This window comes from Heloderma suspectum, chromosome 4 (genome assembly GCF_057233095.1).
Source record: "Heloderma suspectum isolate Gila_16-S chromosome 4, 16-S_ref, whole genome shotgun sequence".
Lineage (NCBI taxonomy): Eukaryota > Metazoa > Chordata > Lepidosauria > Squamata > Helodermatidae > Heloderma > Heloderma suspectum.
In genome coordinates, this window is record NC_139461.1 from 223,460,150 (window position 1) to 223,487,272 (window position 27,123).

Here is a 27,123-nt window from a genome sequence, read left to right on the forward strand (position 1 = left end):
CAGGCATTTTCAGACTTTGGCAGCTGTTGCATTTTCTGCAGAATATAACTCTACAAAGCCAATCCTTAAGCTCTGGCAGCAGCCAGCTGTTGGATAGGGTGCATAGTCCTCCTTGCTTCTGTTTACCACTGCCTTCTCTGCTCCACCACTTCTACCATACTCATAACCTAACATGACTATTCCAAATTCATTGCAAAAATAAATCACATTCTGCCACTAGGATTACATAAATTAAGCACGTTTGCCTACTTCCCTTAATATACAGAATACATTCTGGCTGCAGAATTTGATATTTCTACGTTCAGAATTAGGCTTTCCTTGCTGCACATGCCCAATTTATCCTTTTGGTGCAGATTTCACAAAGGCCTGCACCTGCCCAAAGAATTCAAGCTTCTTAATGATACCTGTCAGCGAGCAAGAGCCATGATGAGACTGGCACACATTTCAAAGAAATCCATGGTGTGGCTACCGAGACGCGGCATGACAGAGCACATGCTCCCAGTCAAGGAGCCAATGAGAGACCCAGGGAGCAACTGGCAATCCACAGTGGCAGAATCCAAGCTGAGTCTTGGTCGGTGCAAGCGCGCTGCGGAGCACGAACGCTGAGGCGTAGAGGAGCCTGACCTTTGCTCCGTGACATCATCTGAAAAGCACAAACAGGAAATGAACTGACGCTATCTGCTCTGACTGGCATTAGGGCCAAGTTCCCCTCATGCTCCTGTGCTGGCAGCACTCTGTCCTTCGAAAGCATGGTTTAAGGGAGGAAACCAAGATGGGTTGTTATTTTTAGGGCTCCTTCTCTTTGTGAAGCCGGAGCTGCTTCTGGAGAGCTGCCTCTCGTGTCTCTTGAGTAATGTCAGAAGTTTCTGGCAAGAAGCCATAGTGCAAGTCTTCCCCATGCTAGTCTTGGCCCCACCCGTGGTCCTGGACTTCTGATGTTCCTTCTAGCACTCCATGGCACTTACTTCTTGGTAGACATGTATAGGATCATGCTCTAAAGTAGTATTGCAAGGATACTGGCTAGAGATATCACAAAGTAAATTAAAAATAAAATGTGTGGAAGAGGCATGAGAGTGGCATTGTTGTGTTTTTTAAAAATTGTCCTTCATGCTTGGGATTTTTTATTCCACAACATTTCCTGCTTACCATCGATGCTTTTAAAGTCCAGCAGATAGCTGCGATTGTCAACCTGATACAGCTGCAAACTCATTTTCACGTAATTTCCCGTCACTGGATTCTTTCTGCGAACTCTAAGATGATAGGCATTCACCACCTAAAACATGTAATTGTCGTTCAGTGAAAATGGAATTATGGCATTGGAATTTTTAAATTTATTCTTTGCAATTTCATATTTCAAGAAAATAATTTTGCTTAAAAAAAAGGGCTAACGCTGCATGTATCCTCAAAAGTAAACCCCATTGAATTCAATGGGACTTATTCTCAGGAAAATGTGTTTAGGAGTGCAGCCTGAGCCTACAATCCAATCCACACTTACCTGGGAGTAAATCCCATAGAACTCAAGGGAACTTACTTTTGAAATAGGATTGCACCGTATCTGGCCAAAATAATCTCAGTGATCTAATTTAAGAAAAATAATAAATATGATTTTCCAAAACACTTCAGAAAAAATATATCCTTCCTGGAGATGCTTGTTATACAAGTATTTTTGACATTAACCCTTTCAATTTCCTGGTCATCAACATTTTCTTTTACCTATGCCACGCTGATACAGCTTTACAGACTAGGACAAAATGTAGCCAACCCAGATAGCACTTATCTCTTGTTCTGTGATGAACCATTACTCCTGCTCAGTGGATAGAATCCCCCTCCAACATAATGGCAGGCTCATTTGCAAGATAATCGTTCGCACTTTGCAAGTCCATATACACATGGAATTTTAAATTGGCCTATACCGAAATAATAATTGGCCCTAACTATTAGTCTTCAGACAAGCCAAATGGTACACAACATTCTAAAATATTAATTGGGACTAGCTGATATGTGATATTACATCAATACCCTGTAGGTAGAAAAATCAGGATGAACAGAGAAGAATTAAGAAAACTAGCCATAGAATCACAGAATAGCAGGATTGGAAGGGGCCTACAAGGCCATCGAGTCCGACCCCCAAATAGTCCAAACCCTATTCAAGTTTGGTGGTAGTCATGTGGACAGGAGGGCCACATCCACTGATCTCACTCCTGGGTCCTCACCCCAATAATGGGGGCAGGGGTGCATACAGCAGGTTCCCCTTTACAGACATTCCCCCAACTCATGGACCAGGGGTGGGGGTTGGGGTGGAGGCAGATTTCCTATTGAAAATGTCCAAATATGATTAAGGCCTCATTCTCATGGTTTGTATTTCATTTTCACAAGCACTTCATGTTACAAGCATAGGGAAAATGCATATTTATGCCTGCTCCTAATGAGTCATGGGTAAACCAAGTTACTCCCACTCTTCCTGGCATACCATGGTCCAACTTGCAAGCAGACATAGGCATAAATTCTTCACACGTCATGAGAAGGACCGGAAGATGTGCTGCCATGAGCCAAACAGAGGTGGTGGCAATTAATGTGTTGACTCTTTCTGGAGAAAAGCTATACCAGTTTCCCAACTGGGTGCCATCTGGAGGGCATCAGGCTGGGAAAGGCTGAGCTACAGTCTCATATGCTAGCTCTTAATTTAAAGACAGAGCTTCTCAAGGTGTTGGAAAGCCTCACAAAGAAAAGCGCAGACTTGTAACAAGAGTAGGCGCCTGGGTCAATCTACTACAGGTTACTTTAAAGATGCAATTAGCAGCAATTACTTTTCCCCCCTCTTCACTCAGAAGTATGTGTGGGGACCCGGCATGGACTGGCATCCTAGGTTGAGTGGGGGGTAGGGGTGCTTTAATCCTTTGTCCCTGCTGCATCCTCAATCTGGTTCAGGCCTCCACAATTGTCTTTGGAATGCAAATTGCAGGCACAGGGATCCCAATCTGGATCAGGACCAGAGTAGGGTGGGGGTGGGGGTGGGGTTAAGGGGCTCCTCCCCATGCTAGGGTCCCAATCTAGATCAGACCTCCCATAGTTATGTTTAAGTAAAGGAGATTTCTTAAAAAGATATAGCTGCTAGCTATATCTCTTTAAAGCAGGGGTGCACAAGCTTTTCAGTGCTGCGGGCCGCAAGTGATACTGGCTCGGGGATGGAAGCCGACGCACACATACCTCAGCAATCTCTATGAAGATCTCTGGGGGATGGAATAGAGGCTTTTCTTCAGCCCCTCCCTCTGTGACGCTGATATAGATTGCTCTTTCCCTTGCTGCAGACAGCAGTGGGAAAAGAGTAATCTATATGAGGATCTCTGGGGGAGGGAGTGGAGAATACAGCTGGTGAGGAATGTGGTGGCAGGGGTGGGGTCAGGGCATCCTTGGCAAGGAGGGCAGTAAAGGCCTGAGTGGGGGGGAACAAGCTGTGCACTCCTGCTTTAAAGAAATGTATAACTGGACCCTCAGTCACTCTCTTCTGCCTCCCAATCCTTTCCTCTGTTTTCATCTTTTCCCCCTGAACATTCTGTATGGATCTTTGCTCACTCCTTCCATCATCATTCAAATTATCTTTTTCATTACAGGAGTCAGGTTACTAAAGCAGCAGTCTCAGTCCTGCTATTTCAACCATGTGAGATAATTACACGCTTCGTACAATGGGATGACTTAACAAGCAGGACTGTGTGTTAGTCCAGAAGCCAGCCAACCGTGCAGAAATTGACAGAGGCCCCAGGAAAAAAACAAAACCATCCTATCTCTGCTTTCATTTTTAAAAATCAGCAAGTTTCTAGCCCTTAAGGCAGTGAAGGAAGTTAATGTCTGAGACAGCAGAACAGAATTTCCTATAATTAGGGGCCAGGGCTTTCGCAACCTAGATAGCTCTTTGCCCTCCTATATGACTACAAGAATTATTCCCAATAAGCAAATTATTCAATTATTTCAAATAAGCAAATATATCCAAATTGGCTTCATTTTCAAAATGAATGTAGGTCATAGAATTCTCTATTCTTGGCAGGGATTTTGATACAGGATTTTGGCTGCAATCCTACACACACTTAACTGGGAGTTATCCCCACTGAATATAATGGAGCTTACTTGCAAGTGAACAAGCACGGGACTGCACTGTGTATTTATTTATTTTAAAACACCAATACCATCTTCTCTGTTTCAGCCACTTTCAAAACAGTTAACACACACAAATGCATACAAACCCCAACAAAATGCAATAAAAACAATAACAAAACAAAAACTCAAATGGCAGAGAAAAATCAAAATAAAGCAAGCAGAATTGGTAAGAGGCATATATATTTAATCAGTTGTTTTCAGTAAACACATCTAACAAATGCAAAATATGCCAATAAGCAAGGCAGTAGAGAATACGCACTCCCATTCCTTACTGAGAACTTGAAGGCAAATCAGAAGAACAGAAGAAAATGAATCTGCTACTGGGTCTACAGTCATTATTGCCCATGATCAGCTAGCTCTAAAAAACCAGGAGGGCAACTGAAGAACTTGCCAGTAAATCCCTTAGGGCCAAGTCCAAGTTCAGCCCCCAATGTGGTAATAAATGAAAGACATTAGGAATGTCACCAGGAATGACAATTCTGTATGTGTCTACTCAGTAGTATGTCCTACTGAGTTCAGTGAGACTTACTCTCAGGTAAGTGCATATAAGCTTGCAGCCTCAGCCTGTAATATATAGTGCAATAACTGTGCAAACTAGCAGCTAACCTGTGTTAAAAAGAAGACTGAGCCAGAAAGTACCACATTATTTAAGATAGGTTTAAGGGAGGAATATTGCATAGTTTTACGGGGCCACATGATTCCTTGAAACCATGCATGCATAATAGACAAATGTATTTTCTTAGGGGCTTTCAGGAAGATTAGTTACCTAGAAGGGAATTAGCTACTAAAATTAGAAATCTGAAGAGCACCCACTTATCCCAACAGCTGTGCAAGGCAGAATTCTCCCCATCCTCAAGCTTAGCTAGATTAAAAAAGAAAACGTTATCATACGTCAGTAATTAAAAATAGACAGTATTTAATCACAGTTAACATTCTAAGAGGGTGATGTGAAAGTATTTCACTAATTATTATTACAATTAGACCCTCTGAATGCTATCATGGCACTTAGTTAGAAGATACAGCCTTCCCCTACCGGTCCCATCCAGAGGTGTTAGACTACAACTCTCATCATGCCCAGCCAGGCTGGGCATAATGGGAGTTTCAGACCAACACCTCCGGATGGGGCCAGGTTGGGGACAGCTGCTAATCTAGTTGCATTTAAAGCTCTATACCAGGGGTAGGCAGCCATCTGGATAGCCATCTGTCAGGGATTCTTTAAACGGGATTCCTGCACCGAGCTGGGGTTTGGATTCAATGGCTTAAATGGTCCCTTCCAACTCTATGAGTCTATGATTCTATGGTAACCTTTTTTGGGCCATAAGCACATTTACCCATTTGAGAATCTGTACTGGGCATCACCAGAAAATGGCTGCAATGGGAGGCATGGCAAAAGACAAGTAACCTGACCAAAAGACTGAGTACAAGGCAGAGGTGGGTCTGAGTCCCAACACACTAAACAACTCCTTTGACCCCAGTTTTTGGCACCAACAGAAACCTGTATCACAGCAAACCCTCTGAGTCCTCCTCCAAGTCTGAAATGAGTCAGATAGTGACTGGGGAGGGAGCATCACTTCCCTCTCTTCCTAGGGTGGCTCACCTGGCTTCCTTCCTTCCTTCCTTATTATATTTATATCCTGCCTTTTTTCTCTTGCAAAGAACCCAAGGCAGCTTACATGATCCTCCTCCTCTCCATTTTATCCTCACAACAACCCTGTCAGGTAGGTTAGGATGAGAGTCAGTGACTGGCCCATGGTCACCCAGGGAGCTTCATGGCCAACCAGATAGAACCTGGATTTCCAGATTGCCAGTACAACACTCTAACCACTGCAGTACACTGGCTCTCCATTTTGCTGTCTTTGGGGCACTAGGTAAAGTCATTTTTGTTCTCCCAAGGTTCTGACCTTTAAATGTGATGAAATGTTGCTCCTAGTTTTATCCCATTTTAATTCTATGATGGTTATTGCATGTTCTGCGGGGGAGTTTTGTGGCCACCCTGGGCATCTTTGCACTGAAGTGCAGGACTGACTTTATTACATAAATAAAACCAATTAACTGAGAACTTACCAGAAAAAAAAACATTAAAGAGCTCCAACGCACTGATATGTCTTACCTTCCATTCAAAATCTAGTTGTTTCATAGCACGGTAGACTTCAGCCATGATGTCGTAAGGCTTGCTTTGACTCCGTATTCCTAAATGCCACTTGGCTTTTTTCACAGTCAGTGGTTTTGGCTTAGTAGTATTCAGTGCATCCAAAGGACATTTTGCTTTGGGACTATCTGCTACTAGAGGAGGCATCCGCTCTGGGTGGGGTTTCACCCCTGGGGGGAAGTGCATACTGTCATCCATAAAGGAGCCAGTGGGCGGGCTAGAAGCGAGGTAGAATTCACTGGCTTGGTTCATGATTCTCCGATTGTCAATAACCAGGTGATACGCTACCGCAAGCTGGTCCTGAGGATCCCCACTGTACAAACTGGTCATCACCTCTGACTCAGTGCATTCAAATTTCTCACAAACTTCCCGCACAGCATCATCATCAATGACATTGGCATCATAAGAAGGATCCTCTGGAAACAAGTAACTGGGCAGATCTTGTTTGAACCACTCATGCTCTCTAGAAGAAAAGAAATATTTACGCTAATGAATAATAATACTATATTTGCCAACAGCCTAAATCTGATTCACCATGAAAGATAACATGTTGAATGATAATGTCAACCGCTGTATGCTTCTGTAGCCCTGTTAATTCTTAAGAGCTCATAATTATGCTAGCCTGACTCAGTATTGTTGCTGATAAACTTCTGGAGAGTAGCTATGGAGGCCAAGAATTTAGCAGGATTAAAAGAAGCTATTTTTTAACAGGAAGAACTAAGCTTGACAGGAGCAGGGTTCATTAATAGGGAACGTGTGCTGTAGGGCATACAAAACATTACTCCTTCTCCTCAATCTCAACCACGTGTTCCAGCCACAAACTGCACTCAGGATAATAGAGACTGAAGGCCTTCCGGATATGGCATCCCTAGGATGATCCTGAGATGAGCTGGAAGCACAAGAGAAAAGAAATACAAGTAAAGGTATGGTCAGTTGTAGCTCTGGGCCATACCAAGATTTTGATAGGCACTTCTTAGCTTCAGGACTCTGGCCACTGTTCTTAAAAGGCACCTGCACTTGTATTTCAATTAGGGCTGTGCAGGGACCCCCCGATCCAACTTGGAAGCTGCTTCGTGGCTTCCAAGGCGGGCCCAATCCAGCTTGGACAGATTTGGGGGCCCCCAACCCACCTCGGCCCCGAACCCGAAGCAGGGTTCAGATGGTGAACCCCACTTCGGGTCCCCCCGCAACCCCCCAGGTCCTTACCTGGGCCGCCGCCTCCTCTGCTGCCACAGCAGCCGTAACCTTCTCCGTCACCGCTGTTGTCTTCGCCGCTGCTGCTGTCTTCGCCATTGCTGCCCGCTGCCATCACCTCCTGAGGCCTGGGCACACAGCGACTCTTCTTGCAGGGAGTCGCCATTTTTAAAATGGCAACTTCCTGGAACTTCCACAGTGGCGGTGGCAGCAGAGAAGGTGGGGGTGGCACAGCAGCGGAGAAGGCAGCGGTGTGGCGACGGCGTAGAAGGCAGCTAAGGTAAGGTCCTGGAGGCGCGGGGGAGGCTCGGCCGGGGGCCAAAGCTCCGAAGTGCACCGAGCACTTCGGTGATCCCCCGACGCGCTCTGGGTCACTTCATGCCCCCTCTGCTTCACCTTGGAAGGGGCACAAAGTGACCCAAAGCATTCCGCTTTGCCCCAGGGTTCGGGCCTTAGGCTGAAGCGGGGCATAGCCCTAATTTCAATAACCAGGGTGGTATATGATGAAGTCTCATCCTGGTCTCTCCAAATATATACTTTTGAAGCATTGTGCAGAATGGCTTGGGTTGCACATAACATTAACCTATGGTCTGGGCTGTTGAATTCTTGGTTGTCGTGTTAACAAACCATAGTTTGTTAATCATGAACCACCCAGAAGGAGAACCCATGGTTTGTGAACTCTGGATTGTTTAAACCATGGGTTGTTGTTACATGTGAGCCCAGAACTGTGAGTTGTCTCATCAGGCTACAAAGGCAGCAGGCAAGAGTGCTAAAAAGAACACCAGCTGCTCTACATGCCAGCACTATAGCACCACAAAGACATTTGGGATACAGGGAGGGAGCAGGCGAAGGAGGGAAGCAAGCAACCCGAGGACTGAGAAAACAAACTATAGCCAGACAAGCCCTTGGTAGGGTAATAAACCATGGGTTTAATAAACCATAGTTTAGTGTTATGCACAAACCATGTAAATGTCTCAATATAAAGGACTCCACAGTAATGCAATTTGTTTGTATTAGCATTTCCCAGCCTATCAGTTTTGGTATCAAAAGGATATGTTGGCTGAGTTCCTCTAATGATCCTATTCATCTCTATTTTACGAGGTAGTGTGTTGGAATTTGGCACCAGACTGTACCGTATGTCCTTGATGGTTGCTCGTTTGAGTGGATCCACCTGCAGCATATGCATAAGGAGGGAGGCAACTGAACGATTGAGGTATTCAGGAATGTAGAAGACGCCTCCACGGATTTTTTTAAAGAGGGTTGGGACATGTTCATCATCAAAAGGAAGAGTCCCACAGAGAAGAGCATAGAGAATAACACCACAGCTCCAGATATCAACCTCTGGGCCAGCATACAATCTGAACAAAAGAAAGAAGTCATTAACCAGTTCCTGGTTATACAATATATATGTAGGAACATAGCAAGCTGCCTTATTCCGACTCAGACCACTGGTCAATCTAGCCCAGTACTGTTGACACTGACCGGCAGCAGCTCTCCAGGGTTTCAGGCAGGGGTTTTTCCTGCCTTACCTGAAGATGCCGGGGATTGAACCTGGGATCTTCTGCATGCAAAGCAGGAGCTCTACCACTGAACTTCAGCCTCTCCTTTAGGAAAGGGAGAGGAAGAAGGAAGCAACACAAAACTGTTGCTCTCACTCAAAATGACAGCTGGAAGAGCACCTGAGTATGATAACATCCTCCCTGCTCTTCTGGTTGCTCTCACTCACAGTCTGTCCATCATTCTGGAATGGCCCAAACCTCTCACCTTTGATCTCTTTCCCCAACATTCTCCAAATGTCCCTAACAGATTCTTTGGCACTCCAGCTCTTTCGAGAGTTTGTTACTTAGAAATGATCTCTTTGGACATGTTGTCATGCAGTTGAATGGAAATGAAGTGTTTCTGCCCACAGGTCAACTTCTGACATCTGCCCTGACTCCTTTTGATGCTACTGTTCCTTGTTTAAAGTTAAATTATGCAACCAGCAGGATAGGATACTGTCATATGAACATTATCTAATTCTATAAATGACCATGCACTATTCATCTATTAGAATTCCAAAAGCATGTCTTTGATCAAAGTAGTATCCACTGGCTTCAGGTTCTACCTTCCAGAGATGACTTCTGGTGCTGCATAGTTGGGTGACCCACAGCTGGTTCGTAGGAATTCACCATCAGACATCATGTTGGACAGTCCTAAAAAAAAAAGAGACTCTCACATGTTGACATACTCAGATGAAGCTAAGAGGTCTGGTTAGGCAGCACTGAATATTGCAAAAAATAGAGGGCAGGGGGGGATAGGGGGACACAGCATGGAAAGGAGAAGGGAAAGCTACAGAATAGCAAACTAAAAAAAAAAAGGATCCTCGGAACTGCATCTTGAAGGATCCAGTGCCTGATCTTTCAACAGGCTTCTGCATCTCATACCAGGGGTTGGGAGTAAGCTCACTGGGCACAGAAGCCTAGACAGGGGCAGGCTCCTGGATGTCCTAAAGGGAGAGAGAAGGGCCTTGTGTTTCAGCGCCTGACCTGGCACACTGCTGTGTGTTTAGCATGATGATGAGCATCGGTACTATGTAAACTCCCTGTGTCCCCTATCCTCTCTGCTTGAAGGGGCAGGACTGTGGCCAGTGAGACAGAGAAATGAGGGAAAAACAGAGCCTGTTTGAAACCTGGTGGGATGACAGGAAGCTAATCACAGAACTGGATTGAATATAAAAAAGGAATGCTAATGGGGGTAAACCCAGAATAATTTGAATAATTTTGTAAAGGATTTTTATTTTACATACACATTTTGATATTGAAAACACCCTAAGTGGAAAGTCCTGCTCCCCTGGAGAGTCAGGTGTTTGGTTCTTGCTGATAAACCTGTGTCTCCACTGTACCATTCTAGATGGTAGGTGGGCGTTCACATGACCCAGTGTTCCTCCATATGAAATAAACACATCCCCTGTACATAGAAAACTACACATCAGGGAAATGTTTTTTGGGGTGGGGGTATAGAGGAACATTCAGTCATGTGATCTTTCACCTACAGGTTTACTACTTCGGTGAGGACTAGGCCGATGTTTTCAACCAGGGAAGCTTTTACATTTGCAGAGAAACTGCCAATGGTGATGAAAATTGACTCACGGTTCTTTGAAAGATGTTAGCACGGACACAGTCCAGCAAGTGTCTTATAACTAGTTGCATTTCTGGAATGCTACTGGGGTCACATACCAAAATCAGCTATCTTGGCATTCATGTGGGCATCCAACAGCACATTCTCTGGTTTCAGATCTCTGTGAACCACCATATGCCGATGGCAGTAATCTACAGCTGACAGAATTTGCTGAAAAAGACGCCTAGCTTCAGCCTCTTCTACCTAAAAAATGCACAGGAAGGGAAACACTACTCAGGGTTTTTCTGAGAGGACTCTCAGCGAGGCAATATGTGCTTCCTTCATGAGCCACAAGAGACAGAATTACAGTAAACAACACTAAACATACAAACAAACAGAAAAGAACCACCCCAAGGAGATATATCATTCCACTTGCTCTTTTATAATTAAGACTGTCAAACAATTAAGCTTTAAAACTGTGCTTCTTTAACACGCAAGTGTTCAACTAATTACTCCGAGAAATGTTTCTGCTACAGACAACAGGCCCCAGTAGTTCTTTTCCCAAAATCTCCACAACATGGAAAACCTTGTCCTTGTTTCTAAAACTCTCCTCGTGCTGCTTCACTGTACTCCCTCCCTGCAAAAAACAACACAAAGGTGCCAGCGGCAGCAAAATGGAGGGCCAGACTTGGACATTTCACACTTTTGAGATTAAGGCGGACATCAGGGGCGGGCAGAGTTGGGCATCTGCCAAAGCCCTTGCCTTCTTAGGGGACCTGCTGAAATCCCCCTGCCCTGCTGCTGCTTCTCTTCACTCTTGCAATCTGTTTTCTCACTCCTCCTCTGGCCTAGAGGGGTAAGTATGTGAGTGGTGATGGCAGGAAGGATAAGGATCAGCTGCTTATTTACCAGCTCTCTCCTTGGCAGCCGCAATGGCAACAAGGAGGATGAGGCCCACTGAAGGGATCTTGGTGAGCCACCCCTAAAACTTAAGCCAGCACTGTTTCAGATCCCCTTCCACGGGTGGATCTACAGCAGAATGAAGTGGGGGTGTGCCAGAGTGTGGGTGAAAGTTCACATGTTGGCCTAGTTCAGACAAACCATGGCTTTGCGTTCTGGGAATGAGCCGGCACAAGCCTTGGGTTCAGGCAATCCCTCTCCCCTCTGCTTTGCACTCACAAGGAGGGCACTGAATGTTTAACTACAGTTTTATCCTTATTTGTTTTAACTAGTCACAATTAGAGTGCTAAGATAGTAGAATGGGCTATATCACTTATCTTGCATAAAAAACAAAATGCAACTCCCTGCAAGAGGGAAACACCGCAAGGAATAGTCTAGGCATAGAACCTAACCACCACCACCACCACCACCACGATCTCAGTCTGCAAGATCCCAGCAGTTTTTATGAGAGACCCAGAGTTAGCTTGGTCTGTTCATAGAAGGAACTCTATTTTTAAACTGCATTCTTTTCCCTCCCACCCACACATTTATCCCTACCGGATAAAGTCACTTACACGTCCATATTTACAGATGTAATCAAATAATTCTCCACCAGACACATATTCCATTACCATGAAGAAATCTGTTGGTGTGCTGATGACCTGGTACCTATTAAAAATGGGAAAATAATATTATTTCTCATCTGAAAAGTTTTCACTGGTAAGACCAAAATAAGATTTTAAGACAGCTTACTAATATAATGCCAGACTTAAAATAAGCATTGGATTTCACTTTGCACATTGTTGCTTTTTACTTCAGAAGGAGACACTGATTACATTTCTTATGATAGAAACAAATGTGAACTCTTTCTGGGTTCTGTTAAATGAGTCTGTATATGATGGATTTACCTCCCCCCACCCCTTAAACTCACTTAATCCTCTGCAATCTTTGCTCAATAAACCTACCTCATTCAAGACTAGTTCTCTTTTCAAATTTCCACAAATTTCCAGGACTAGACGTGTATGAGAACGTCTAAGGCAGGCTGCAGCCCTATACACACTTACCTGGGAGTAAGCCCCATTGAACCCAATGGGATTTACTTTTGAGTAGGTATGTTTAGGATTGCGCTGTAAAAAGACAAAGATGATACTCAGAATCCCAGTGCCAAGAGTAGATAGGGAAGCCCTAGCCCAATAGACAAAATACTTTAGCTGGGAACTCACTTTTGCACAGGAACAAGGGGTGCTAACCAGAAAACACTGTTGTCCTCCTAACTAAGGACATCAGCGTGATAACAACTGGACCAAGTCTGGAGTGATTACTAGCACCACAATATTTGCAGAGGTTTTCCCCACAGGAATGAGGGAACAGCCCTCACTACCCAATTCCCAGCATGCTTCCCCATGTATTTATAAGGCTAGTGCCTTCTCATTCATCGTCACAATTCTGTGAAATAACAACTATTATTCACATTTACAGATGTTAGTCTATCTGGGTCCAAGGCAAGAAGCGAATTCATGGATTTCCCCATTGTGCAGATTCCCCATTATGAGAACATACTGTAAGAACTGTCTTGCTGAATCAAATCGAGGCCCATCTGTCTCTGAGAATGGCCAGCCAGATGCCCCTGGATAGATCACAGTACATGATGAAAACAGCATCCTCATGAAACCAAACAGCATTTGGTTTCAGGGGTGTACTGCTTCTGAACATGAGAGGTAATGGGGCATGTAAAGCATTGTGTACATAATGGAGCCTTGTGGAGCTTTCATCAGCGAAATGCCCTAGCTTTCAGCTGATGTTGCTGTTTACTAAGGGTCTGGAAGGATCCAAGGCTTGCAGTCTCCTCCCCTCTGCCTCTCTCTCTCTTTCTCTCTCTCTCCCTCTCTCTCTCTCACACACACACACACAGAATTCAAAAGCAGAAATTAAACAAACACACACTCCTCAGTCGCCTGCTGCTTCTACCTACCTTCAGAAGAGACCACAGCTCCGAACTGTCTCTCTGTGAGTCTCTATCCCAAGTCCTGGCTCTGGCTACATACACCAGCCACGTGATGCAGATGCTGTGCTCTGATACATATGGGCATTCCCAAGGTTGCCCATAATGGCCTGAGGAAGGTGGGGGGTTGCTCTGTCTTACTCACTGTCTCCAGCTTGCAAGAGCCAACATGGCATAGTAGCCTTTATAATCTAAATCAGGGGTCTCCAGCCTTTTGGGGCCTGTGGGCACATTTGGCATTTCGAAAAAGTGCCCTGGGCACAACCACAAATTGGCTGCCATAGCAGGGTTGGGAGCACCCTTTTATTCATGCTTGCGTGTGCATGAATGTGAACCCTGTGTCTGTGCTACTCAGTTTGGCTTCTCTCTCTCTCTCTCTGGCTCCTTCCTTCCATCTCTCTGGCCTTTCTTTCTTTCTTTCCTTCCTTCCTTCCTTCTCTCTCTCACTCCTTTTCCTTTCCTGCCTTCTTTCTGTTTCTCTGAATCCTCCCCCCCCGCTCTGGCTCCTTCCTTCCATCTCTCTGGCCTTTCTTTCTTTCTTTCCTTCCTTCCTTCCTACCTACCTTCTCTCTCTCTCTCACTCCTTTTCCTTTTCTGCCTTCTTTCTGTTTCTCTGAATCCGCTCTCTCTCTCTCTCTGGCTCCTTCCTTCCATCTCTCTGGCCTTTCTTTCCTTCTTTCCTTCCTTCCCTCCCTCCCTCCCTCTCTCTCTCTCTCACTCCTGTTCCTTCCCTGCCTTCTTTCTGTTTCTCTGAATCCTCCCCCCCCCCCTCGCTTTTTACAAGCTATCTATTTAGGGCACAATCCTATGCATGTTTAGACAGAAAAAGTCCTACAACTCTCAGGGAATGCTGGGTGTTGTAGGACCTTTTTCTGTATAAATGTGCATAGGATTGCACTCTTAGTTTTATACTAGCAGTTTACAATATTTCTGTTTTTCTGACTTCTTGTATTAATGTTTGTACTTTTACTACTTTTTAAATGATGTTTTTATCCAGGTTTATAACAGTAATTTAAAATGAAATTTTTGTTGTCCTCTTGTCCTTAGTTTTGTACTTTTACTATTTAAGAAAATGATGTTTTTATTCTCTTAAGCATATAACATTGTATTAAGTTAAACTTTTATGGAAATTTATTCAGTGAGATCCCTGTATAATTGTAATTTTCTGTAGATTGCCCCTGACAAAAGAGCTTTTGTCTCTGAAACACACTGGGTTTCAAATAAAGAAGTTTCCCTTTGGCACATTTGAGAACATGTTTCCTTTTTGTATTTCATCCTCATTTCATGCCACACAGATATGAAATACAGTGTACACCAAGGAGAATAGTGGCAGCAATACTTACAATTTGATAATATGAGGGTGCCGGAAAAGTTTTAAGTTTTGGATTTCTCGTTTGATCTTTCCAACCACATCCAAACTACGAATTTTTTGCCTATTTAAAATTTTGACTGCTACTTTATGTCCTGTGAGCTGGTGTTCTCCAACTAAATAAAAGAGAAAAGTTGAATGTTAAACTAAAGGAAACATCACTGCTTAGATACAATAGTTAAGGCTGCTGAAATGTGATTTTCATTTCTTATGTCAGGGGTCCCCAATGCAGCACCTATGCGTGCCATGGCACCTGTGGGGACCTCCAATGGTGCCCACGAAGCTTTCCCCTCCCTGCCTCCTTTTAAAAAATGTGTTAAGAAAAACCTTGGAAAATGTTAGGGCAGTCTTCTTTAGACTCTTTCTAGCCTCTAGCCTTGCTTTTTCTCTCCCATCAACCCTTTTGCCTTGCTCTTTCCCCCTCCCTCCTAGTCTCTATCCTCGCTGTTTCTCTCCCTCCCCCCACCTCTTTAGCTCACTTTTGACTAGCTGGGCCCCCACAGAAGCCATTGTGTGACTAGCCACATCCATCATGGGAGGCATTTTGTGCTGGTGCCCACAACAGTTTCTCAAATTCCCAAATGTGCCCACAGGTTCAACAAGGTTGGGGACCCCTGGCTTAAGTAATTAACAATGTAATTCCATGCATGTTCACTCAGAAATAAGTCCTTCCGTGTTGCATGTTCCCACAAAATTAACTCCCCTGCATGGCTGTTATTAATTTAAACAGGCCCTAAACTTATTCAAATCTACAGATGGACAGACATTTCATATGAATGGGCAGGGATCTGCTTTTCAAAGGGATCCAGGGATGAGGAAGTTAGCCGCTGTCCCAATCACCTTCTGGAGGCTGAACCAATTTAAAATGTTAACATTGGTCTCAACCAATGTTCACAAGGATTTATTTATTTATTTCATTTATATCTGATCTTTTCCCCTCTAAGTAACCCAAAGCGGCATACATCAAGAATCTCCTCCTCTCCGTATTATCCTCACAACAGCAACCCTGTGAGGTAGGCTGAGAATCTGTGACTGGCCCAAAGTTACCCAGTGAGCTTCATGGCCGAGTGAGTGGGAACTAGAACCCGGGTCTCCCAAGTCCCAGTCCAACACTCTAGCCACTACACCACACTGTCTCTCACTGTCTCACAGTCACAATATTTCCTTTAAAAGCAGCCATTGCTTACCAAGATTTTTGATGATTTATTTAACTACATTTATATTCTATCTTTCTTCTAACAGAACTCAAAGCAGTTGCCAGGCAGTGTCCTGTCCAAGCACCGATCAGATTCAGACCTGCTTAGCTTGAATGAGGTTGCTTGCTGCATTGTATGTCATCAGACCATTCCCTGGGAATAACAGTTCTTGGATCTTTCCATGATTTAAGAGTCTAGACTTGCAGAATGTATTACTTGAAAAGGACAGATGGGCCATTTAGATAAGGAAAGGGTAAATGTTTTTTTCCCCAACAATGGTTATTTGCAATTGACTAACACCTCACCAAGTTATTTTCATGCAGCACTGAGTGCCTGCCTTTATGAGGTGATGTCGGTTCTCATGGTATCAGTAAATAATAGCAAAAAGGGGTCATGGGAGGACTTTTCCAGTGCAAGCTGTCTCGTTGTTGTTGTAGGAGAAAGTTTGTAACAGGGCGCACCAGGTGCCACCACTACCGGAACAACCAAAACTAGGAGACTACCAGTTAGAGCCGGATGGGCTATGGGTTCATGCGTACTCAGGATACTCAGGAATGCAACTGCATAGATAAGCTGTAGTGTGAGGTGGCTGCATACATGGGGACAGACGTGACCATTTCTATCACTACTGCTTCCCTTCTTCAAGTAGGTCTGACCACAGAAATGGCTGAAGATGTCCTCCTGTGCGCAGACAGTTGACATGAACATTTCTACAAAACAGAAGTAGTGTGAGGAACACAAGTCTGAAAACAAGTCTCTTAGGGTGCAATCCAATGCATGTTTACATGAGAAAAAGTCCTACAACTCCCACGAAACTGGGAGTTGTATTACTTTTTTTGGTCTAAACATTCATAGGATTGTGCCCTTAGAATGCAGATGTTGTTCAGTCGTGTCCGACTCTTCGTGACCCCGTGGACCAGGCCTTCCTGTCCTCTGCTCTCTCCCGAGTGTGCTCAAGTTCATATTCATTGCATCGGTGAGGCTATCTAGCCATCTCATCCTCTGCCGTCCCCTTCTCCTTTTGCCTTCAATCTTTCCCAGCATCAGGGTCTTTTCCAGGGAGTTTTCTCTTCGCATTAGGTGGCCAAAAAATTTGAGCTTCAGCTTCAGTATCTGTCCTTCCAATGAGCAGTCAGGGTTGATTTCCTTTAGGATGGACTGATTTGACCTCCCTGCAGTCCAGGAAACTCGGAAGAGTCTTCTCCAGCACCACAGTTCGAAAGCATCAATTCTTCAGCGCTCAGCCTTCCTTATAGACCAGCTCTCACAGCCATACGTTGCTACTGGGAAAACCATCGTTTTGATTATACGAACCTTAGTCGGCAAGGTGATGTCTCTGCTTCTTACTATGCTGTCTAGATTTGCCATAGCTTTCCTCCCAAGGAGCAAGCGTCTTTTAATTTCATGGCTACAGTCACCGTCTGCGGTGATCTTGGAGCCCAAGAAAATGAAATCTGTCACTGCTTCCATTTCTTCCCCTTCTATATGCCAGGAAGTGATGGGGCCAGATGCCATGATCTTAGTTTTTTTAATGTTGACTTTCAAACCAGCTTTTGTACTCTCCACTTTCACCCTCAACAAGAGGCTCTTTAGATCCTCTTCGCTTTCTGCCATTAAGGTGGTATCATCTGCGTATCTGAAGTTGTTGATTATTCTCCCGGCAATCTTAATTCCGACCTGTGATTCATCCAACCCGGCGTTTCTCATGATGTACTCTGCATATAAATTAAATAAGCAGGGCGACAATATACAGCCTTGTCGTACTCCTTTCCCAATTTTGAACCAATCGGTTGTTCCATGTCCAGTTCTTACTGTTGCTTCTTGACCCTCGTACAGGTTTCTCAGGAGACAGGTAAGGTGGTCTGGTACTCCCATCTCTTTAAGAATTTGCCAGAGTTTGTTGTGATCCACACAATCAAAGGCTTTAACGTAGTCAATGAAGCAGAAATAGACATTTTTCTGGAATTCTCTTGCTTTCTCCATGATGCAGCGAATGTTGGCGATTTGATCTCTAGTTCCTCTGCCTCTTCGAAACCCAGCTTGTACTTCCGGTAGTTCTCGGTTCGCATACTGCTGAAGCCTAGCTTGTAGGATTTTGAGCATCACCTTGCTGGCATGTGAAATGAGCGCAATTGTGTGGTAGTTTGAACACTCTTTGGCATTGCCCTTCTTTAGAATTGGAATGTAAACTGACCTTTTCCAGTCTTGTGGCCATTGCTGAGTGTTCCAAATTTGTTGGCATATTGAGTGCAGCACTTTAACAGCACCATCTTTTAGGATCTTAAATAGCTCAGCTGGAATACTGTCATGTCCACTAGCTTTGTTGTTAGTAATGCTTCCTAAGGCCCACTTGACTTCACTCTCTAGGATGTCTGGCTCAAGTTCAGTGACTGCACTATCATGGCTATCAGGGACATTCAGATCTTTCCTGTATAGTTCTTCTGTGTATTCTTGCCACCTCTTCTTAATCTCATCTGCTTCTGTTAGGTCCCTGCCTCCTTTGTCCTTTATCATGCCCATCTTTGCACAAAACGTTCCCTTGATATCTCTGATTTTCTTGAAGAGATCTCTAGTCTTTCCCATTCTATTGTTTTCCTCAATTTCTTTGCATTGTTCATTTAAGAAGGCCTTCTTGTCTCTCCTTGCTATTCTCTGGAACTCTGCATTCATTTGGATATATCTTCCCCTTTCTCCCTTGCTTTTCGCTTCCCTTCTTTCCTCAGCTACTTGTAAAGCCTCATCAGACAGCCACTTTGCTTTCTTGCATTTCTTTTTCTTTGGGATGGATTGAGTTGCTTCCTCCTGAACAATGTTATGGACCTCCGTCCATAGTTCCTCAGGCACTCTATCAGGTCTAATCCCTTAAATCTATTTGTCACCTCCACTGTATATTCATAAGGGATATGATTTAGGTCATACCTGAATAGTTTAGTGGTTTTCCCTACGTTCAATTTAAGCCGAAATTTTGCAAGAAGCAGCTCATGATCTGAGCCACAGTCAGCTCCAGGTCTTGTTTTTACTGACTGTGTAGAGCTTCTCCATCTTTGGCTGCAAAGGACATAATCAATCTGATTTCGATATTGACCATCTGGTGACGTCCATGTGTAGAGTTGCCTCTTGTGCTGTTGGAAAAGAGTGTTTGCTATGATCAGCGTGTTCTCTTGGCAAAACTCTATTAGCCTTTGTCCTGCTTCATTTTGTGCACCAAGGCCATGCTTGCCTATTATCCTGGTGATTTCTTGACTTCCTACTTTAGCATTCCAATCCCCTATGATGAAGAGGACATCTTTTTTTTGGTGTTAGTTCTAGAAGGTGTTGTAGGTCTTCATAGAACCGATCAACCTCAGCTTCTTCGGCATCAGTGGTTGGGGCATAGACTTGAATTACTGTGATGTTGAATGGTTTGCCTTGGATTCGTACTGAGATCATTCTATCGTTTTTGAGATTGTACCCCAGTACTGCTTTTCCCACCCTTTTGTTGACTATGAGTGCTACTCCAGTTCTTCTAAGGGATTCTTGCCCACAGTAGTAGATATAATGGTCAGCTGAATTGAATTCGCCCATGCTTGTCCATTTTAGTTCGCTGATTCCCAAGATGTCGATGTTCAATCTTGCCATCTCATGTTTGAACACCTCCAGCTTACCTTGATTCATCGATCTTACATTCCAGGTTCCTAAACAATATTGTTCTTTACAGCATCAGACTTTCTTTTCACCACCAGACACATCCACAGCTGAATGTCCTTGCGGCTTTGGCCCAGCCGCTTCACTCTTTCTGGCGCTACTTGGAAATTCCCTCTGCTCTTCCCAGTAGTATACTGGACACCTTCCGACCTGAGGGGCTCATCTTCCGGCGTCATCTCTTTTAGCCTTGTGATACGTTCCATGGGATTTTCTTGGCAAGAATACTGGAGTGGGTTGCCATTTCCTTCTCCAGTGGACCACATTTTGTCAGAACTCTCCACCATGACCTGTCCATCTTGGGTGGCCCTGCACAGCATAGCTTATGGCTTCACTGAGTTACGCAAGCCCCTTCACTACAACAAGGCAGTGATCCATGAAGGGGAGAATGCTGATACATCACACTATTTTTTACATCAGTTAAAACATCCTTCCACAACCTGGTTCCCTCTAGCTGTGTTGGACTACAACTGCCATCATTCCCAGCCACCATGGTCAATTACTTTATATATCTGATGAAATAAGCTATTTCCTATGGTGGCTCATGCCACATTAGTCTTTAAGATGCTACATCTCTTCTTGCTTTTGTCTTTTTTAGTATAAAGATGTGATTAAACATCCTATACATGTTTCCTCAGAAGTAAGCCCCACTGAGGTCAGTGGGACATGGCCCCAGGTAAGTGTATATAAGATTAGGAATAGATAGCTTGGGTGTTAAGGGTATCTATTCCACATTAAAATGCACATTTAGAAGTATCGATACAATCACTACAATGGATGCCTTTGGCACAAACCTATCAATTGAGCTACATCTTGTCTATTATGTATGACTACACAACTAAAAAAGGGGGGGGGAATTCTTGTAGCACATGCCTTACGTTTATTCAGGTGGCCACCTCCTAAGTCCAGTGGAACTGGCTTCCAAGTATGAGTGTATAGACAGACAGAACTGCAGTCTTAGATTACTATCTTGTAGATATTGAGCTTTATATCTAAAATGAGAATCTTCTTTATTCAAAAACCTAAACCTAAAATAATAAGGTTGTATCCAGCAGAATGGACACTGTTAGCTGACTGAATTTCCCTTTCCCCTGCAGACACAACCCCCTGGTCCACAGGATTAGGAAAGCCCCCTGAGCAGATGGGGGGGGGGCCTGAAGGGATGGAGGAGAGGGAGGAAAACTTCTGTTGCGTCAGTGGAACTCTTCTTGTGTAAGGTTGGATTTAGCTCATAGAGAAAACTTTTGTGGGGAAAATAAAAGACACATAAAATAATCCAAGATTAAGTAGAACCAATAACTATTTTGAAATAGTTCAGCATTACAAAATTTGATTTGTAAGATACACTAGGCTGCAATCCTATGCACGGTACCTGGAAGTTAAGTCCCACTGAACTCAGCAGGGATTGATTCTGAGTAGACATGCATAGCATTGCACTGTTAATTGTTACATTCTTTTTAACCAGTGGCTTCAAATGTTACTGTGTGTGTGGTTTTTTTGCCTTTGTTTAAGGGCAATCTGCCTGTCTGGTCTTTACCCTAGAAAGCATTCATTCATCAGCTCCTTGTGCTTACCTGACAAGTAATGCACACACCCCATCTTGGAACCTTCTGATACACCTCAGTGTAGTGGATCTCAAACCAATATTTTGGAAATAAATGCCTTAAGGGAAGGGAATCTCTAAATAAGCCATTTCTTTATAAAATGTTGACAAAAAATAATAATTCCCAGAGGAATTATATTCTCATGATTGTATTATATGAACTGAAAAGGCTAGTTTTATAAAACATCTCAAATTGCTCCTAGTAGAAACCATTATGTTTACAGAAAACACAAAAATGACACTGCTGTTAGAATTCACAGAACCCTCACAATATTCTAAAAAAATGGGAGTACCGTAGTAATCTCACATACAAAAGTCACTGGATTTTAAAACCAGGTGAATCTAGGAAGCGGGAGACAATCTGCAATTATGGATGTGGCCTGAATAAAGAAGGAAGCGGAGTTGTAATGCAGTAGCTGTATAAGCTGAGCAAGTCACTATTATTAGCAAAGATAAGAGCAGCCTGAAATTCTTTCCTCAATAAGAGAGTTCTAAAAATAAAGTGCCTCGCCATGCTTTGAAATGAAAACACTTTGCCTTACTACTTTCTATATGCCTCTACATGTTCTGAAAAGGAAAGCAAATTTTAGAAGGACACTATGCTTTATATTTTACATGCATATCCCACAGGTAAACTATGACTCAAGGGTAAGTGACAACCTATGCCTCTAGGAACACACCATTTTACACCTGGAAAAGGACCTTTCCTCAGGGAATGTAAAGCACCCTCTGAAACATTCCAACTTTTCATTGCCATGAAATGACAGGAGGGTGGAGAGTTATGGAAACTTAACCTAGGAACCCTCCATCCCTTGATTACCTGCTGCCACCACTGTGCTATTATACAAACAGCCTAAGCTAGAGGGATATCATGTCCTTTGTTAATCCACTGCAGGAAAAGCAACAAAGGCCGGGTCCACACATAACTCTGATATGGGTTACTGAAATTTGGGTTGTTGTGATGTGTGAATGTGGCCATGCTAACAAAACATGGTTTGCTAACGACAAACAACCAGGAAGGTGAACCCATGGTTTGTTGTTGTGTTGTGAACTCTGAGTTGATTAGACCATGGGTTGTCATTATATGCAAACTCCAAACCCTGGGTTGTTTGTAGGTTGTTTTACCATGCCAGAGTCAGTGGGCAAGAATGGTAGAAAAATACCAGCCTCTCTACATGACAGTATTACAACACTACAAAGGCATTTATAATTCAGGGAGGGAATGGGCAAAGGAGAAGGGAAATAAACAACCCAGGGATTGAGAAAACAAACCATGGTTTGTTTCTTCATCTGCCAGACAAGAACTGGGTAGGGTAACAAACCATAGGTTAGTTTTATGTGTGAACAAGGCCAAAGAGTCTTGTGGCACCTTAAAGACTAACAGGATGATGATACAATAAGCTTTCATGGACTCTGGCTATGAAAGTTTGTGCCATAATAAACTTGTTAGTCTTTAAGGTTCCACAAGACTATTCGTAGTTTTTGATTGTCCATTAAAGTATTTCTGCACATACTTGTGGGCTTTGTCCTCTATAGAAGGGGTGCACATCACCAAGCTTTTTATGCCTAGGATGACCAGCTGTAAAGGAGGATATGGCTTTCATACTTTAAACAATAGCATAGAAGAGGAAATCTTTATAGATACAGCTTTAATCAACTTTGTAGCAATAAGCTGTGCCTGCCAAAATTTCATCCTTTTCTACACAAGTATTAAAAGGTGCAGGAGCACTGTTCTCTTCTGAATCTGCTCACCCCTTCACATTCTAGATCCTAACTGGGCTCTCGAAACTCTATCATACCCCTTTTGTAACGGCTTTGGTTCCAGCACCCAAACTGCAGTCATATTTTATTACAGCTAATGAAATACAGGCAACAAGTTAGTGTAACTAAAACTCTCTCCGTTCGGTAATTATGGTTGCCATAATTTACTGGTCTCCATTCCTGTGCCTCTTAACAGTAGCTTTTTCTGCAGACATTAGCGAGTGATCATGCTTATCTCCATTCTCTAAAAAGCCCCACCTGCTAACTGCTGGATATTCAGTTGCTATTAATGGCCCTGGAGTAGGCCAGCCATTTTTTCTGGCAACTGTATTGGTAATATTTTGCTCTGGGAGATGACACAACAGAGATGCCAGCTATATCTGTATGTGAAACAAGCTGTGCTCAGATGCAGTGGAGTAACCTTTGGTGGATTACAGCATGCAGTTGGTTCCAGCAACCGAACTCACCCACTTTACAGAGCCTTTCAAGGATCTGTGGGTGAACTGAAGCTTCTGTTTTGCTGCACCAGGGGGTATGGCTCATCATTCCTTTTGCCCAGATATTTCAGAAGTAACTGAGCAGAGATGAGATTACACACGTGATAGTAATTCAGCGGGTTACTGAATAAGTGGGTATAAAACTTCAGAAAAATTGCTCTTCAGCTATATTCAATGTTCCTTTCTCTCATCTATCACCATCAGAAGGTGGTCTGATTATGTTACCTTACTTATCCGGCAACTTCCCCACCAACTAAGCAAAAACATTCCACACGGACACAGCCAGGAATGAAAATTGTGTCGGTTGTATGTTTTGGTGGCAGGACTAGTTCCTTCAGCCTCAGGATGATTATTTGTGTTTTATTCAATGATCCTGAGAGCAACCTTCTCCCTTCCTCCCAGTAGTTCTTAAAAACATTAGCTTACTCCAACCAAGAAAACAAACAAACAAACAAACAAACAAATATCAAACTGCTACTGAGTAGTCCATCTTTTATAAATCCTCTATAAAAGACATGTGTCTTTATGTGGTTTTCTTAGTGCCATTACATTAATAATTAATAATAAACAGTCAGCTTTGTAATCTATCATTTGCTTACAGTAAGCAACAGATACAGAGTTATTATTGTTTCACTCCCTTGGGACTGGTTAAGTCTACTTGAATGTCTTGAGAGATGGAGACGAGAGAGAGAGAGAATTATTTGTTATGTAGTGTAGCTAATTCAGGTTCCTATTATGGTAGTTTCTATCTCCAGAAAGCTAAGCAGAGGTACAACCTTTCCAAAATTATTCAACGTTACAGTGTTTTACAGTGTTGTTGTTTTTTAACTGAACGCTATAAAACCTGAACACTGAAATCCTGAGCGATTAGCTAAGGTGGATGGTCTTGGAAAGATTATGAGAAACAGTTCAACTCAATCATTACAATAGACCTTAAATACTGGCTAATGTGTGCTGCACTCTAACCTCTTACGCATACTAAAATGGCATTTTCAGCCCTTCAAATAATTCCCAAAAAAGTTACTAACCCCAAACAATGTTTTATTACACTGCCTGCCCACGTTAGCCATCTGCAGTTAGGGATGTACGGATTTTGTTAAATCCGTTCCATTTATGTTTCATAGACTCTCAGGCATCTTTCATTTCATCGTCTGCTCATTGATGGAATCAGACTTTTTTTAGGAATGTATGAGAATTTCATTCCTTTCTGCAAATGCACACATGCACCCTTGCACAAATGCGCATTGGTGCAAATCCCCCCCCCCGTAAAAAAAAACAAAAAACAGTCTGCAAGTCCACAGATTCCGCAAGAATTGAAAAAAGGCTTGAAATTGGTACTCATTTGAATCCATTGTGGATTTCTCTGACATCCCTATCTGCAGTGTACTGATGAATGACAACAGCAATCCTATGCACATTTAGGCTGCAATCCCATACCTACTTAATTGGGAATAAGCCCCACTGAATTCAATGGGACCTACTTCTGAGTAGACATGTATAGGATTGCAGTGTTACTTGAGAATATGCCTCACTGACATCAGTGGGACTTACATTTCAGTAAACATCCATAAGATCAGGTTGTAAAGCACAAAAGGTGGGCAAAGAACCTGATGGCAATTCTTACCATAAGTGACTGTGCAAGAGGCCAATTACAAACCTGGACTTTATTTGTAAAGGGCTAATGAAAAAGATATGGCGTGGATAGGCCTTGAATGGTGGAAGGGATCATATGATTTAGGAGCCAGTGTGGGGTACTGGCCAGAGTGCTGGACTTAAACTGAGGAAATCTAGGTTCAAATCACTGTGCAGCAATGAATTTCACTGGGTGACCTTGGGCCAGTCAACTATCTTTCAGCTTAACCTACCTCGCAGGATTGTGGTGAGGACAAAATGTATGTCACCATAAGCTTCTTGAAAGAATGGTAGGGATAAAATGTGATCAATAAAAACGTCTGCAATCCTGTGCACACTTACCTGAGACTAAGCCCAACTGAACACAATAGTACTTATTTCTGATTCTGAGTAAATATGCACTGGATTGCGCTGCATGAGGAAAAAGCAAATTCACTGCATAAAAATGTACTCCATGTTGTGAAGATTCTCCATGGTTCCAGTGGAGAATCAAATTGATGTATGGGTAACATTTTCTTCTGTAAATTACTGGAAATACCTGCCAGTGGCAACCCCCAATACCTTGGCCTCTTTTCCCAACTGGGAACCAGACTCTGGTGGCGATAAGTTAACATGCCACTGTTGCAGGTACAGAAGATACCTTATGCAGAATAGCGAAGAAACGTGAGCTGAAGATTTCAGATGAGCTGCACTGTGCATACACTGGGGGTGGGGCGAGTTTAGCTGGCCCAAAATGATGCACACGGGAAGGGGATACGGAAAGGCTTTATGATTCAACTGGAGGCCTGTGCGTGTGCAACTTGCACGTTGCATTTGTTTTACTGTGGGCTAGCCTTTCTGTGGCAGAGGATGAGATGGCTGGATAGCATCACCGATGCAACGAATATGGACTTGAGCACGCTCCGGGAGAGAGCGGAGGACAGGAGGGCCTGGCGCGCTACGGTCCATGGGGTCACGAAGAGTCGGACGCGACTGAACAACAACAGCCTTGCTGTGCCTCCCTCGGTGTCGAGTCTTCTGTTGTATACTTCTCAAGGAAGAGGCCTGCCTTCTCCATCCACCAAATAAATCCTCCTGCTGCTGCTGTGGGCGCAGAGCATGTGGCGCCCATGTACCAGAAGCACGAAGAGAAGAAACGCAAGGGGCTCGCGTCGCGTGGCCGCCAGTCGCTCCTTACTTCGAGCCACGGGGTCCTTCCTTCCAAACGCAGTTGGTAGGAACGCCCCGCTTCTCGCAACTCCCCCCTCCGCGCTCCCCCCCTCGCTCCCCTTGCGCACAACCATCCTTTCGTATCTCTCCGGGGGTGCGTGCGGGGAGGGGGAAGCCAAGGGCCGGCGGGGGGGGGGAGGGCGGCGTGTTGTGCGCGCCTCGTGTTTGTGTGCGTGTGACTGAACTGACATCGTGGAAAGCCGGCTGAAAACGCGACGAGGGGCGCGGGCTTTTCCCCCCGAGCGCGGCGTGCTGCTGCAAATGCGGGCACTCGCTGCGAGGGAGGGCGAATCGTCCGAGCCCCCTCCCCGGGGGGGGGGTTCGCGCGCGCGCGAAGGATGGAGAGGCCGCGCCCAGGGGTGCCGCCGGGTGCCTCGGGGTGCGGGGGGGGGCTGCCGTCCGTCCGTCCGCCCGCCCTGCTCCTCCAAGCGTTGGGGAAGCGCTCCCTCTCCGGCGCGCGCGCTCCTCCGCCGACGGGAAAGGACGCCCCATCCCTGCCCGCCCAGCAGCTCCGGCCCCAGCCCGGCGCCCCCCATACTCAGCTCTTGACTTTGCCGAAGGTGCCCACGCCCAGCGTGTCGCCCAGCACGTAGTGGCCGATCTTCACCCGCCCGTCGTGCTTCTGCGGCGGCTTCTCAGCCAT

General features: G+C 44.3%; 1 protein-coding gene across 1 annotated transcript; it reads right to left on the reverse strand.

Moving 5' to 3' along the window:
• Positions 1-407: 407 nt before the first annotated feature.
• Positions 408-27,123, reverse strand: PRKAA2 (protein kinase AMP-activated catalytic subunit alpha 2). Its single transcript, XM_084852402.1, has 9 exons — positions 27,024-27,123; positions 14,876-15,017; positions 12,106-12,199; positions 10,711-10,855; positions 9,600-9,687; positions 8,629-8,853; positions 6,263-6,764; positions 1,147-1,273; positions 408-643 (listed from the first exon to the last, which is right to left on the reverse strand). The coding sequence occupies exons 1-9, from the start codon at positions 27,121-27,123 to the stop codon at positions 408-410; spliced, it is 1,659 nt and encodes a 552-aa protein (XP_084708528.1).